At 53.2% G+C, this 15,074-nt stretch overlaps 1 protein-coding gene across 1 annotated transcript; it reads left to right on the top strand.

The window, feature by feature from the left end:
• The first annotated feature begins 169 nt into the window (after positions 1 to 169).
• On the top strand, positions 170 to 13,977 carry FAF2 (Fas associated factor family member 2). The gene is made up of 11 exons (XM_032197065.1): positions 170 to 427; positions 6,034 to 6,102; positions 6,557 to 6,691; positions 7,421 to 7,497; positions 8,263 to 8,401; positions 9,713 to 9,798; positions 9,878 to 9,969; positions 11,405 to 11,582; positions 12,213 to 12,384; positions 12,580 to 12,723; positions 13,189 to 13,977. Exons 1-11 carry the CDS (start codon positions 170 to 172, stop codon positions 13,369 to 13,371), a joined length of 1,533 nt encoding a protein of 510 aa, XP_032052956.1. The 3' UTR covers positions 13,372 to 13,977.
• Positions 13,978 to 15,074: the final 1,097 nt, after the last annotated feature.

The raw sequence follows: 15,074 nt of genomic DNA, 5'->3' as shown, positions 1-15,074 counted from the left end.
GCTGGCGGCCGCCATCTTGGGTGTGGCCCCCGCCGCCGCCGCCATCTTGGGGGCCGCCCGCAGCCCGCCCCGCCCTGCGGGAGCCGCCGGCCGTCTCCGGAAAGGGCCGAGCGGCTTTCGGAACTCTTCGGGAGCCAATCAGGAAAGGCCGAGCCGGCGAAGGCGGTGGATGAGCTTCGGGTTTTTCCGGAAAGCTCCGGGAGCGCTTCGGCTATTTCCGGCGAGCGCTCGTGTATTTCCGACGGCCGACGAAGGAGCGATTCGGCTGCCGAGCCGCGGAGGAGGGGGGGGGGAGAGAGGCAGGCAGCGCCGCCGACGTCATTTCCGGCGGGTGACGGAGCGACGGGTCAGAGGCGGCAGCAAAATGGCGGCGCCTGAGGAGCGGGAGCTGACGGCGGAGCAGACCGAGAAGCTGCTGCAGTTCCAGGTGCGCCGAGCCGGGCACACCGCGGCCCTGCCGACACCACCGGGCCCTATCGGACCCCAACCGGGCCGGGGGCGGCGGGCGGGCCCTGCCCGCAGCGGGTGCGGGGGCGCCGGGCCTGGCCCGAGCCGGGGCCGCTCGGTGCTGGCGGCCGTGAGGCGGCCCCCGGGGCCTGGCGGGGCTGCCCCGGGCGCTGCGGGCCCCTCGGGGCCTGCTGAGGGGCCGGCGCTGGGCTCGGTGCCCGTTATCTGGGGAGGCTGCTCCGTAACCCCCTGCCGGCTCCGCGGCCCGCCCCGGCCATTTTGGGGAGGGAGGCTGGGGCCGGGCCGTGCTGCTGCCCGCCGGTGGCTGCGGGCCCTGCCCGGGGTGTGCGGGGTTCTCCGGGGCTCCCCAGGGGCCTGCGGCTTCCCAGGAATTGGCACTGCCCCGCTGGGTGCGGTGCTGCCGGCTGGGGGAGGCCCCCGGGGCTGGAAGGCTCCGATCTCTGCACAACGCGGGCTGTCTCCCGTGGCCTTTGGCTTGCTGGGGTCTCGGGGCTGTGCAGCACTTGAATGGGTAAAAGGAAACTAACCCCACACGTGCGTACTGGGGAGGGGACTGCCCCAGAGCTGGAGCACTCAGGTGTGCTCCGTGGAGAAGTAATTCAGCTGTTGCTGGCCAATTAAAATTATCTGCAGGTGAGTTGGCTTTGTCTCTAAATTGTGAGGTGTGGTGTTACCCAGGCTGCAGCTTTCTTCCCTAAATGCACTATCTTTCCCCAACACTCTGCCTGGCTTTTGTTGGTTCATATTGATCTTAAAGGATGTGTTTTGGATATTTTTTTTTGGTGCCACGTGCCTCTAGTTTGTAGCATTTAAAGGGTCTTCAGAGGTATCCAGCCCTGCCTCCCGTGGCAGAGCGAGGTGCAGCTGCTCCTCATCGCTTTGTCTTGGAGCCAGGGGATGGAGCAGCCCCTGAAGTCATCAGCGGCGGCGTTTCTCCATAGCCTCGGTGTTGGGAGATCCCGTCAGCTCTTAAAGAGATCCCCTCTAAACCTTTACTGCAAATTAAGCTCCTTGGGTGATCTTAATTCTCAGACAGATGAGGTGCAGCAGCTTTAACGATTGCTTTCCCAGCATCGCTGCTTCCCTGGTAAGTGGATGAGGTTTAAGCCGTTGCCTTGCCCCGTGTATGTGCACAAACTGCCCTGCAGCTCTCGCTGCAAGCTGTCACAGCCCTTATTAACCCACAGGATCTGGACAGATCGGGCCAGCTGCACTCCTCAGTTTCCCTGTTGCTATTTTCAAAGCCCTGTGGGCAGCTGTGAACCTAAAGAATCCCACGTGTTTCCTCCTGCTACCTGCTACTGCGCCGGCTGGGGGCTTGGGGGGAGGGAGCCTGTTGTAGCCCAGCTCCCGGTGGGCCCTGCCTCAAAGGGGAGAGCACTTGTGGGCAGGAGATGGCTGCTGCCCAGAGCCTGGAGTGCGAGATGTTGTCCAGAAGGCTTTAACACCAGTTATTCCCTCTCCTAGTGTGTAGAGGCTCAGCTTTCCCCAGGGCTGACCTCACCGGTGCTGCCTTTGTTACCTTCACACCTGGCTGAGAGGGGCTCAGCTGTGCAGTCTACTCCCTTCTTTGAAATTAGGGGGGGGTAAATCTGCCCACCTGGAGTCACACAGGCTTTTTTTTTTTTCTTTCCTTTAGCTGGGTTCCATTAAATAGCAGCTGCTGTTTGGAGAAGATGGCTCTGCCTTGCCAAAACCATTGGTGCATTGGTGCTGCCGCACTTTCTCTTTGTGAAGCGTGATCGTAGCAAGTAACTTGCCCGATATTCTGGGGTGAGGAGCATCGCAGCGCCATGGAAGGCACAGCAGTGCTGTGTGAATAAAGCAGGAGGGGGATTAGGGGAGAAGGGAGTGGGGCAGCAGGTGAGGAAGGCCCCTGGTGTCGCAGCTAAATGGAGAGCACGGAGAAAGCCGCGGGCTGTCAGTCACCCAGCGAGCAGCTGCTGTGCTCGGGGGTGCCTCTGTCCCTCAGTGAGGCTGCTTGGGCTGTGAAATGCTGCTCCCAGCGTGAGGCAGTGAGCGCCTGCTGGCTGCTGTCAGCCTGGCTGTGGTGCCTCCAGCCTGGGGATGCTCGCCTGATGCTCCCTGATAGCCCTCCCCCAAATACCAGTGCTGGTGGTGCTGTGAGTGGCAGCTGGCTTCCTGCAGATAGGGCCGGGGTAGCCTGGTTGTTTGCCACCCGCTGTGATCGGTTAGAGCTTAAAAAATCCCAGTGTAGGGAGAGAATGGGGGTAAACAGGGAATAAAAGCACCAATGCGCTCTGGCAGGCTTTAAGCTTCCCGTTTGCTGCTGAAGCCTCGGCTAATGTAAGCGAATAGAAGTACCTCAATCTTCATCTGTCAGGGCTCGATGCTCTTTGCATCTAGGGAGGGGAGCTCGATGTGAGCAGCTTGAGCGGGCTGTGTGATGCAGCCCTGCTGGGGGTGGGGACAGCGCAGCAGCTCCTGCGGGCTGCCCTTATCGACCCGTGCCCATTAGCTTGGGCCCTTGGGCTGGGGCACTTGGAACGTGCTAATCTAGAGTAGTGGGCTTGTTGGTGAGGGAAAAGTTAGCGATTGTGATGGGATCCCGAATTTAAATGGGGAAAACAAAGCGCTCAGGGCTGGAAACATTTTGTTCAGGGAGGAGGGGGGGAAACAAGGCGCTCCCCAGACCTGTCCCACTCTGCTGTGCATCAGAGCCCTCGTAAATGCACGTAGTGTGACAGGCAGAGAGGAGCTATCTCTAAAAAAGGGGGCTTTTTCCTGCTCTGAGTCGGATGTTCTTTACCCTTGGAAGCAGCTCTCTGCAATCTGGCAGCGGGAGGGCCGCTCAGAGCAGCGCAGTCGCAGCCCGGTGGAGCTGTGCCCCGCGCTGTTTCACCATCGGAGCAGCTCCGAGGGAGCGGTTTCGTAAGTGCAGTGCCCAACCTTTGTCCACTTGGGGTACTCCGCTCGCTGAGGGGTGGAATTGTGTCTCACTGCTGCAGGGGGAAGAAGATCTGAGCCTTCTGAGCAGCGTCTCAAAGGTGAGAGGTGCTGAAGCTGCTGGGTGTAGTGATTTGTGTGTATTGGAGCAGCCTTCTGCTTTGTGGGGTGCTTGAGAAGGCAATGCTGAACTTGTGGTGCGTGATGGTGTTAGTTCTAGGTGGTGGTGTTGACTGTTGGGCTTGGACCTGTGCTTCTGAGTGCTCGTGTTTGAGAGCACTAGTTCCATAGGATGAATTTCATTTTTATGTCCAGGGATCTCTGTGTTACCGTGCCTAAGATGTCAGCTCTCTGAGGGGGCTAATGAGAGGCTAGCAGCGGGCCTGTTGGTTAGGGCCCTGTGCAGGTACCTTACCGACACTGAATGCACGCTCATTTCGGTGCCTGAATAGCAGAATGGCCCCAAGATCTGCCAAATGCCCGCTGCCTTTACCCGGGGGTTCTTATTCTTGCCCTGCCGTGCTTCTTTGTGCAGCGTCATTGATCAGGAGCGGTGGGAGCTGCACAGATTCGGTGCTCGTGGAACGCTTCTTGTGAGCTGTGGTTATTGGGTGCTGCTTTCTGACCTGAAGCTGCTGCTGTGCTTTGTGTGACTTAAAAAGGAGGGGCTGTTCCTTTGGGAAATCCTGCTAATGGTGCCCAGCGGGGCTCCTGGCACTTGGAGGCAGGTGTGAAGGAGTTCCTGAATCACTGAGGTTTTGTGAACGCAGCAGAATTGGTGGGGTGTTAAGGAATGGTGGGCAGAGACTCCACACACTGCCTCCATGGTCGAGTCCAAGAGAAGACGCCTGGGATTTACTCAAGGGGTCCCTTTAAGAGACCTGGTAAGTGTCTTCTGTAGGAGCTTTAAGGTTAAAAGCCGAAGTGAAGCGTGTTTTTAAAGATTTAAACCAAAATCCTGAATAATGAAACTGACTTATAAACAGAAGTGCTCTGGCAGCAACAGCCAGGTGCTCAGAGCTTCATTCTGAATGAAACTCGTGTGCAGTGCCCCCTGCCAGGCCTTGCAGGACAGGACGAGTGTTCCCATCAGTACCTGGCACTAGGCACTGACCCGCAGTGCTTCTCGGTGCCTGTATGTACGGCGTTAATCTCGGGAACACTTCGATCAGCCTGGTTCCATACAGCAGTGCGACTCGCCCAGGAGATGGGGAGCAGGTAGGGATGTGGGCGGGCTTGGAGGAAATAGCCGAGAAGTGCTCAGAAGCTCAGGCCCTGAGCAGGGCACTTGTACCCGGGGTGACTTGGGTGGAAGCTGCACGTGGAGTGGGGGAGAGGGAGGAATCTGTGCGCCGTCCTCCCCAGGGAGATCCCAGTGCAGTGCGTTTAATGGTCAGCTTGTCAGGGCAGCCTCAGAGGCTTGAAATGAAGCAAGGAATTGGGAGAATGCCGAGCAGAAGTGGGAATGCTAACAATGGATTGGAGCACAAGGTGTAATGGAAACTGCACGCGAGGCTTTGTGAAGCTCCTGCTTTGTGTTCAGTTGTCACAAGCCGCATCCCGCAGGGATCAGCACTCCCTGCTCCTCGTCGGGTTCCTGCAAGGCTCACATCTGAAGTCCTGCACAGAACTGTGTGTGGAGCCAGTGTGGCTCTTGTGTGGCTCAGCTCGCGCAGCCCTCACTGTCACAGCGCGTGGCAGCCCCGCTCCCTGTCCTGGTGTCCCTGTGCCCTTGGTCATGTGCACAGCTGGCCAGGGATGTGGTCATGGGCTAAAGGTGTCAAGACAAATGTACCAGGTGAGAACATGGAGCCTTAGGGACCTGCGGAGTTCTTGTCAAGAATGCCCTTGCTGGAGAAATTGTCATATTTAAATCATATTTAAATGGTGGTGTTATATCGTGAGCACTTCCTGAATTTGTTACGCTGCTTGTGAGGGTTAAATGAGCCCTGTCATTGCTGCTTTTGTCTTGTATCCGGGTTAAATAACTGTTTCTGAAAGTGTAATTTTTTTCCAATTGAGTAAATGGGAAGGCAAGAAAATTTTACTCTTTTTAACTTCAAAATAAGAGCAGTTTCCTTCAAATCTGCCTTCTCAAACACCAACTTGAGAGCCCAGTAGCCTCGAGGTCTATGGGCATGTTTGGGTTATCTTTTCTGTTTGAGGTTCTGTTTGCGTTGGGCAGGACTCATGTTCTGCGGGGTATTGTGTGCCTCTGGAACGTGCTGCCTTATTAGTGCCTGGCTCGTTTTGGTTTTAGTTTCTGTTTGTGTTTGCAGCCAGTGAAGTAATGTGCTTTGTTCTTAAGGGGATGTTCTGAAGTGACGTTTGAGGGCACGTCCTGGCATATCCTTCCAGAGCTGAACTCGGGGTGGTTCTGTGTTAGCTTCCTGAGCAGGCTGAGTGCAGCTGGAGCTCGGGGTGTGCTGCTGACAATGGGCTAGTGGGAAGCGTGCGAAGGCGTGCTTGAGGCCACCTGCGTGTCCCCAGGTTTGGGTTGGCTCAGATTGCTCTCTTCTGAAGTGATGGCTCTTCTTTCTAAGAGCTCTGCTCTTTCCTGTGTTGCAGTGTCTGTGCTCTTGCCTAGCACAGAATTGTAAAATAAATAAAAATCCCGTGCTCCCCTGGCACTCATTTGCTTTTATTCTCCTTCCGTAGGACCTGACTGGCATAGAGTCCATGGACCAATGTCGTCACACGCTGGAGCAGCACAACTGGAACATAGAGGTACTGCTTCAAACCCCTGGTGGTGCTTCCCCAGTGCCTGGGCTAAACTGAGTGGTGTGGGCGGGGTTCCTCCCAGTTAGACCTCATCTGTTAACCCCCGAATTTGCACCAGTAACTTTTTATGAGAGTATCTTGATACTGCTAGAGAGCTGGCTTGGAAATATGCAGCAGAGTTCTTACAGCTGCAAACAATCACTTGCCTGGCACTGCACCTTCCTGCAGTGCGATGTGCAGGCTGCCGTGGACGTTTTCCATGCAGAAATGAGCACTGGTGTTTCCAGTTCCTAATGAGCTTTGTAATGCTTATGGAGTGCTCAGAGTCTGGGGATAAGTAATGCCTATTGTTAGGTACCAAAAAACTTTTAAAAAAATAAAAAATAAAATAATAATAAAGACTAACAAAACTGCTATCCTCAAATGTCTGAAATGTTCTTTGCTCCTTCTTGTGTTAAAGGCAGCTGTGCAGGACCGACTGAACGAGCAGGAGGGTGTCCCAAGTGTCTTTAATCCACCCCCATCTCGGCCGTTGCAGGTCAATACAGCCGACCACAGGATCTACAGCTATGTTGTCTCAAGGCCACAGCCAAGGGCAAGTTATCTTTTGGTGGATTTTGCCTTGCTGCTTTGTTGTTCAGAGTTACCAGTGTGCATGCAGGGAAAGGCGTTGTTTTCTTTGTGTGCTGTTATCTCCTTTCTAAAAAGCTTTTTTTTTTTTTTTTTTGTCATCTAAAAATAAAGCGTAGAGCTGTTCCTTCAGCCTCCAGTATTACTGCGGATATTTTCTCCGTGGTGTAATTCGCAGTATGAGACTTTCTCTTTTTCACAGAACATCTTCCTGTGACCTCGTAAAGCTTCTGATTGGTTCAGTGGGAATGGAGGCAGAGTGGTGGCAGTGATGGTCTTTCATTCTTTTTAGATCCCCACCCTCCAAAAAAAAAAAGTATTAGCTTGAATACTCCAGTGCTGAATTCCTTATGCTCATATTCCACAAACAAATTTGCATGTGCCCTTCTGAGACTTGGTGTTATTAATCCTACAGTTAAAAAAAAAAAAAATAGGCGGAGAGAAAAACAATTGCTTTCAGAACTCATCACTGCTGCCAGTCTCCAGAAGTGCTGTGTTGAATTCCAAATGACCCCTGTCAGTCACTTAATTCGATTTGACTTCTCCAAAGATGTGAAATGTTGCTGAGTTTTTTTGTGATGGGCAGGGCCTCTGCTACTTCACTGAATGCATGTGTTAATGCTGGTGGACACGCTGCGTTAGCAGGCCTGTTCCTGTGCTGGAGACTCTTCTGATTCTTTGTTTGTAATCGCAGGGCCTGCTAGGATGGGGTTACTACTTCATGATGCTTCCATTCCGATTTACTTACTACACATTACTTGATATATTTAGGTAAGTATTTTGTGCTGACTCATGTATTGATTGCATCAAGGCACACAGTAGCTTAGATCTGGCTGTACCTCTGTCACTTGAGTCTCTTTGAGTCTAATGACAGATTTCTCTTCCCATTTGTTTGCTCAACTGGCTTTATCTGTAGCTTTGTAAAGTTCCTACAATGCTTGGCAAGAAATAAATCTTACTGCAGAGAAAACAAGTGCTCTGTGGCTTTGTACGTGAAATATTTAATTGGAATTTGAACTTCACGTGGCTTTACAATTTGAGTGCCATGCGAAGGGGGGACACAAGGCAGTGTCACACTGCGTCCTGTTGGGCTGGGCTCCAAGTTAACCTGTCCCAATCCCTGGACGTTACTTGGCAGAGCTTAAACTGCCGATGCAGCTGCCTTTTTCCCTCTGGTGTCTGTAGCTGCTCCTGCCTTTGCTGCCCCAAAGGGCCAGTTCATTTTGTCTCCTTGTAGAATTGATGGAAAAGGGAATGCTGAAAGGTAGCGACTGTCAAGCAGTCCTGCCATCTGCGTTGGTTTGGCTTCTTCCTCTGCCATGTTATTTCTTCCCTGAAAGTCTTTTGACAGGGGCTTTCCTGTTGCAGTATCAGTTTGGAGCAGGTGGCAATTTGGGATGTAATTACAAATGTTCAAGGGTCTCGTCTGTGACGTTTTTCCTTCTTATGAATGCCAGTGACTGTCTGTGGAAAAGAAAATCCTGTTCTTCAGCAAGTCAGGGAGCTGAATTGCAGTTTCCTTTCTTTCCTTCCTAGGTTTGCTCTGCGTTTTATACGCCCTGATCCTCGTAGTCGGGTCACCGACCCGGTGGGTGACATTATTTCCTTTATCCATATGTTTGAGGAAAAATACGGGAGGATACACCCTGTCTTCTACCAGGGAACCTACAGCCAGGTCAGTGTCATGCCGTGGTGCCAGGGTACTGGGGAGATGAAGCGTGGGGATGGTGCTGGCTGGTATCAGGGCCTACGTGGCAAAACCTCTCTTCATCACAGCCCGGTGTTTTTTGTCTCCGAACTCTGTAGCAGGGTATTGGAGAGCTAGTGAGCGAGTGTATTAGAAAACCAGTGTCTGCCAGGCTTGATGACACGCCAAGTCTGCAAAGTTGGAAAGCAAAGCTGCTCTGACTGTTCCTCGACCGTCTGTGTGGCTCTGTAGCCAGCAGCTATTCTTTGTAATCCCGCCTTTGTTTTTGTAAACTGACGTGGTGAGCCAAAGTCTGTCCTTCTGTTCCCCAAATCGGGATGGACTGCCCGGGCTCGTGTATCATAACGCAACTCCCGAACGTGGTGCGAGACCTCAAAATTGAAAGAGGGAGCCACGGAAGAAGGAACGTGAGGTGAGAACTGCACGTGCCAGCTCTGGGCTGCCGGTGCTCTCTGTTGAGACCTCTCCCTGGGCAGCACCTCTGCTGCAGCCTCTCTGAAACTGGCCGGGAGGAGAGCCTCCTGCCGAGTGTCCCGGCAGGCAGCTGGACCAGCTCTGCTTCCCGAGTGCCAGAGGAGGATGTGGAGCCTGTATCTGCTCCACGCTGCATGGTGACGGAGCGTGCTGCCCCACAGCTCTTCCAGGCCCCTCTGTCTTGCCTAGAATCCAGACTTAGCCTAACCCTTCCATGGTTATTTACTAAAGCTCAGTGCCAGTAAAACAGGGAGCCCATTCTGCACTTGCTGTGTGGTCTTGTTAAATGCTCTGGGGTGGGTGGAATCCAGAGACTGTAGGATACAAAAAGTTTGGTTGTTTTTGTTTTGTTGGGGCCTGCAGCATTACTGAGCTGGCCTTTTTTTAGTAGCACTTCCATTTGATGTGGTCTGAAGGTTGCATCCTGCACAGGCTGCAGTGGAAAGCTCAGCCTTACCTGCTGCGAGTCCAAGGGACGAAGGCAAGGAGGCTTTGCTGCCAGCTGAGCCTGGTGGGGAGGTCTGGGGGGGGTCAGCTCATGTGGGGGTGTACCTGGCTCTGCTCTGAGCTCAGTGCTCTCCACAAAGTGGAGTTGGGCAGAACATGATCCGAGCCATCTTAAACGAGGCTTGGGTCGTAAGGTCCTGAAGGCTCATACTCCATTTGCTGCTTCCTTAAAACCAGTTTGTGGCAGAGTAACGGCCCAGCTGAATGTTGCTGAGCTGTTTCACACAGGTCTTGTGGGTGCTGCCTTCCCTCTGATTAGAGCCCCTGTAACTGTGCCTCCTCTGCTCTTATGCCAAGGCACTGAACGATGCCAAGCGGGAGCTGCGCTTCCTGTTGGTGTACCTGCATGGAGATGACCACCAAGACACAGACGAATTCTGCCGGTAGGTAGGAGAGCTTTCAAATCACGGTCCTCGGGCTGTGCGTGCAGGTTCACTGATGTGATCTCTTCTCCTCCCCTAGCAATACGCTGTGCGTACCTGAGGTGATCACCCTCATAAACACTAGAATGCTCTTCTGGGCGTGCTCAACCAACAAACCGGAGGGATACCGAGGTGAGTGTGTCCCTCCTGGGCTTTACCTTACACCCTTCAGGTTCTGGAACAAGCCAAATGCTCTCTGACAAACTCATGTTTCAAATGTTCTGGTGGTTTCTGTGCAAACAGATGAGGTGGTCACAAGACTGCGTGGGGAAATCATGCTGGTTTGTGTGTGATGTCTCAGAGGGCCTGCTTGGAGCTGGGGAATACCTTCTGCTCCTAACCTCAACTGTTCCACATGTTTCTGGGCAGTCCTGGTTGCTCCTTCTTTGCTGTGGGCATTCAGGCTGCTTTCAGTGGCTTGTTAATGGGAGCTGGTGGGTGTGTGCTGAGGATTAAACAGAGTGCAGAAACAAGGATCTAACTAGCAGGGCTCTTAAAGCTGCTTCGCATTCTGCCTGGGGCCAGGAGTGACTTGCGAGGTGCATTCTTTCCCTTTGTGAGACAATCATCTCTACTCCACGCCCAGTCTCTCTGTCTCCTCAAAAGTCCCCAGTGAGGTCTTCTTAGGTACTCTCTTTCCAGGGCTGCTGATACCTGGCACAGCAGTGTGCCTGGTAGGGATTTGCTCCAAATGGAGCCTTTTCCTAAAGTTCTGTTCATGCCTTCTGTGTTTTTTCTGACCTCTCCTGGTTCGTGACAAGAAACTGGGAGTTCTGCTCTTAAATTTGGATCGTTCCTTTCTTCATAGTTCTGCTACCAGCTACCAACACCTTGAGAGAATGGCTTGTTAAGCCAGCATGCTTCTACCTAATGCTGTTTCATTGCTGTAATACTTACAGTTATGGCAGAGATACAGCCTAGAAAAAAGGGGTGGGAGGGATCAGGGTCTCATTTAGTCCATGGGGTGCTCAGGTTCAGTTCGGAAGGCTCTGTCAGTAATGATGGTTCTATGTTGTGCGACGTGCTGGGCATGCTTTGAGGGGTGGTGGTCAGCTGTAGGCAGGGTTTGCATGCCATTAGTCGGAGATGAAAACCGTGCACTTAAAAGCCCCTGACCTGCTCCATTCCCTGCCTCAAGACAGTCTGCCTCTGGCAGAAATGAGCATTTCAGAAGAAAATTGGATCAGGACGGACCCTTTCCCCATGATAGTACCTTCCAGAGTCTGGCCATCCTTAATAGTAGCAGGTGTTTAACCTGTGTTTCTGCAGTTTAAAGCCAGGGCTTCTTGCCCCATTCTGAATGGACTTTTGCAGCAATTTATTTCCTTCTGCTCGCATTCAAGAACCTTTTTAGGTACTTGAAAGCTTTTTATCCACTCTGTCTGTGCTCCAGGTCACCTCTCCTTGCTCTAACTTAGGTTTCACTTGCCAAAATAGAGGCCTTTTCTGCCGTGGATGAGATGGTGGCTGTGGAAGCTGCTTTTCTAGGCCCTTGGTGATGAAAGTATCCGTGCTGTAACCCTTGTTGATCCTTCTGGAAGGGATGATGGTTGTGCCTCTCTTCCAGTCTCCCAGGCTCTGCGGGAGAACACGTACCCGTTCCTGGCTGTGATCATGCTGAAAGATCGCAGGATGACGGTCGTTGGGCGGCTAGAGGGCCTCATCCAGGCTGATGACCTCATTAATCAACTGATATTCATCATGGATGCCAACCAGACCTACCTGGTGTCTGAACGCCTGGAGAGGTACGGCCGGCTCTGAGCTGACTGCTGGAGCAAACCTTACACCTGCAGTGTGCTGGGGCTGCAGAAGAGCTGGTGCCTGCAGCCAGCTGCTGGTCCAGGAGTGCTCCCAGGCCAGCTCCCAGCCTGATGGCATTTGCTGCGTGGCTGCTGGTGCCTTGCTAAGAGGAGCTCCTGCCCCTGATCCCTCTGTAGGGATCTGCAGGCCGTGTCCGAGCTAGCATGGCACCTTCTGGTCTGCCCCTTCTCTGTGGGGGATGCTGTAACACGTTTTGATGCTCCTGGTTTTTAAAATGTGCAAGGAGCTATCTGATGGAGATAAAGCCACGAAGAGTGCCAGGTGTGGTGCTGAAACCCCAGGCACTGCTTACAGGGTGTCTGTCCTCTCCGTCAGGCTGCAGTGGGTGAGAAGTCTTTTTGTTCAGTTCTCTGCCACCCAACCTAGGGAAACAGTTTGTGTGGTAGGGGCTCTAGAGACTCAGCTCACCTTCTGTGAGCGTGTGGCAGGCTGTGCTCTAAATGAGGCATTACCTGCTGCGTGTGCTGTACCTGCACCCTCAGGTGTGCCCTCAGCCTGCCCTGCTTTCACTGAGGGGCCTCCCAGCCCTGACCACTCCCTGCTCACATTTATAGGGAAGAGAGAAACCAAACCCAAGTCCTGAGGCAGCAGCAGGATGAGGCGTATCTGGCATCCTTACGTGCAGACCAGGAAAAGGAGCGCAAGAAGAAGGAGGAACGGGAGAGGAAGAAGAAGAAGGAGGAGGAAGTACAGCAGCAAAAGCTAGCAGAGGAGAGACGGCGGCAGGTGAGAGCAAACTGAGCGCTGGAGAGGCTGCTGTGCTCTCCTGGATGCTCGTGGTGTGTAGGAGCAGTGCCTGTAGTAGGGTTTTCCTGTCGGACTGGAGTTGCTTGTCCTGCTTGGGGCTTGCACGGCCTCCAACCGTGCTGCGAGGGCAGCCCGGTGCACGCCCATTGCTCCTGCTCCCTCTTTACATTGCAGACGCTGCAGGAGGAGAAGGAGCGGAAGTCGGAATGCCTTCCTCCTGAGCCACATCCCGACGACCCAGAGAGCGTTAAGATCATTTTCAAGCTGCCTAACGATTCCAGAGTGGAGCGGCGATTCCACTTCACACAGTCATTGACGGTGAGCTTGGGGCAGAGCTGACGGGCTTCCCAGAGTGGAAGAGGTTGGGAAACTCTACAGGTGGCTCACCAGAGCTTTGGTAGTGTTGGCCTTTGCCATGTGATGACCTTTGCCTAGAGCCTTAGCAGGCAGAATCCTTCCTGGGTGAGGAAGGGTGTCCTTGGACCTGGTCTCTCCACTTTGGAAGAGAAGGATCACAAGAAAAATAGATGCTCTTCTCCTGAAAAGCTGAGGTTATTGTCACCCCCTGTTAAATAGGGGCATAGGAAGAGCCAGAAGCAGTACTCCCCAGGTGTTCTGTGGCAAGTCCAGCTTTGTGCACACTAATAAAATGCCTGTATTGCCCACAAGGCAGTGATGGTGCAAATCTGCTGCTTTAACCCCTCCCCTGTGCAATACCACGGGTGCAGCCTGGCTGTGTCATCGCTCCCCGGGCTGGCAGCTATTCCTCTGCTTCTTCCCCAGGTGATCCACGACTTCCTGTTCTCCCTGAAAGAAAGCCCAGAGAAGTTCCAGATCGAAGCCAACTTCCCTCGCCGCGTCCTGCCCTGCCTCCCGACAGAGGAGTGGCCCAACCCACCCACGCTGCAGGAGGCCGGACTCAGCCACACGGAAGTCCTCTTTGTGCAGGACCTCACGGACGATTGACACTTTTCCAGAAGCCACAGATTGGAAGAGAAATTCATATTATTATTATAATACGATATTTTTTTTAAAAAAGACTGCGTACAAACAAGGGATCAGAGACCACATCGCCTGTGCCAGCTGTGCCGTGGGCGCGCGCTGGCAAGAGGAAGTGTGTGCACGTCCTCACACACCCCTGTACACAGCCATCCCCTACACTCGGAGGGCAGAGAGGGAGGGGAGCGGGTGTCGCCCCTCCGCCCTCCCTGGGGAAGAACAGGAATGGCAGCTCTCGGTAATTATTGCTTTTATTGACAAGAATAATAATAAAACCCCGACAACCTGACATCTCGTGAAGATTTGATCCTCTGCTGCTCCTGACAGCCAGAAGACCAGGCACCTGAACGTGCTGGGAGTGGGGTGGGGGAAAGGGCTGGACAGAACCTCTTCAGCTTCCCTCTGTGTATAAATACCTTTCTTTTAATATTTCTCTTGCTTTGTAATGACCAAAGGAGAAGGGGGTTGACTCTAGTATTAACTTTTTGATAAAGAGCTGGTTCGATTCTTACCCGTGTGGGATCTTGCCCAGGGTTCTTAGCCTGCATAGTGTAATAAACTCTGCCTCTAGCATGTCTGCGCCCCTGCTTCCTGCTCGTGCCACACACAGCGTGCTGCCCAGCTGGAACTGAGCACTGGGGAGGGGGTTCCAGCTGCTGGGGGTCTCTGGCTGCTGCTGGTGGGGGATTTGCTCAACTTCTGGCCTGCTCCGAGGCCAGCTCTTTGTTATTTTGTGACAGCTGAGCTGCTGGAGTAATACACAGTGTGTACAGCAGGGCTGGGATTGCTCAGGGACGACCCTCCTGGAGCGAGGTAGATGGGGGTGAAAGGACACCCAGGATGTGGTGTGGAGGGTGGGTGTAAGTTCCTGATCCCCGAGTTTTCTGTCAGGGGAGCTGGGAAGGGGGAACTGGCAGGAGCCTCTGCCTTCCCTACCTCCCAATCACCTTTGGGGGCAGGTTGCTGTGGTTTTTTTTTTGCTTAAGTACAGCACCCACATCTGTGTAAACACCTGCATGAAACACTGAGGGGAGAAGAGGCCCCTTCACCCTGTCCTGCTCGTGTTTCTGAAGGGTTGGACCTGATAATCCTTGTGGGTCCCTTCCAACGTGGGATATTATACACTTTAAGGGTGCAAGCTGTCCTAAGGCAGCCCCTTCCCCGCCACTGGTGCCTCCAGCACCCTGCACCCCCTCGTCATCAGGGAGAGCCCCCACCTTCCTCCCGGAGCAAAAGCTGTTCCCTTTCTGGCCCCAAAGCCCTTGGGAGCAGCAGCCCTGTGGTGCCGGAGCTCCTGTCCCTCTCCCCCAGCCCTGCCGGCCCCACTGAGCTGGGGACAGGGGATGCTGGGGCCACCGCCGCCCCCCAGCCCGCACCGAGACAAGAGGCGGGGCACAGCGCCGTGGTATACATCATACATTTATTAGTGAATATCCCTCTCAAAATCAGCCACAACATTAAAAAAAATAATGATTGCACTACTTGGTCAAGCAGAACTAGCAACTTTCATTTTAAAAAAAGTACAAATCTGTTAAAAATTTCAATCAGTATAATACACATATATATAATACAACATACTAGTTATGTTAAATGCTACAAAACCAATATGATTCCAATGGAATGGAAAAAAAACAAACACTTTTAGAGCTTTAAGAACCTTTTTTTTTCTA

This window comes from Aythya fuligula, chromosome 14, assembly GCF_009819795.1.
Source record: "Aythya fuligula isolate bAytFul2 chromosome 14, bAytFul2.pri, whole genome shotgun sequence".
Lineage (NCBI taxonomy): Eukaryota > Metazoa > Chordata > Aves > Anseriformes > Anatidae > Aythya > Aythya fuligula.
Note: the sequence above shows the minus strand (reverse complement) of the source record. Positions and strands in the feature narration are given on the sequence as shown.

Excerpts from the sequence above, each read along its gene's own strand:
- FAF2 (XM_032197065.1), top strand. The coding sequence starts at position 170 with ATGAGCTTCGGGTTTTTCCGGAAAGCTCCGGGAGCGCTTCGGCTATTT. Across the intron at positions 7,498-8,262 it reads ACATTACTTGATATATTTAG|GTTTGCTCTGCGTTTTATAC; the intron begins GTAAGTATTTTG and ends TTTCCTTCCTAG. Across the intron at positions 9,970-11,404 it reads CAAACCGGAGGGATACCGAG|TCTCCCAGGCTCTGCGGGAG; the intron begins GTGAGTGTGTCC and ends CCTCTCTTCCAG.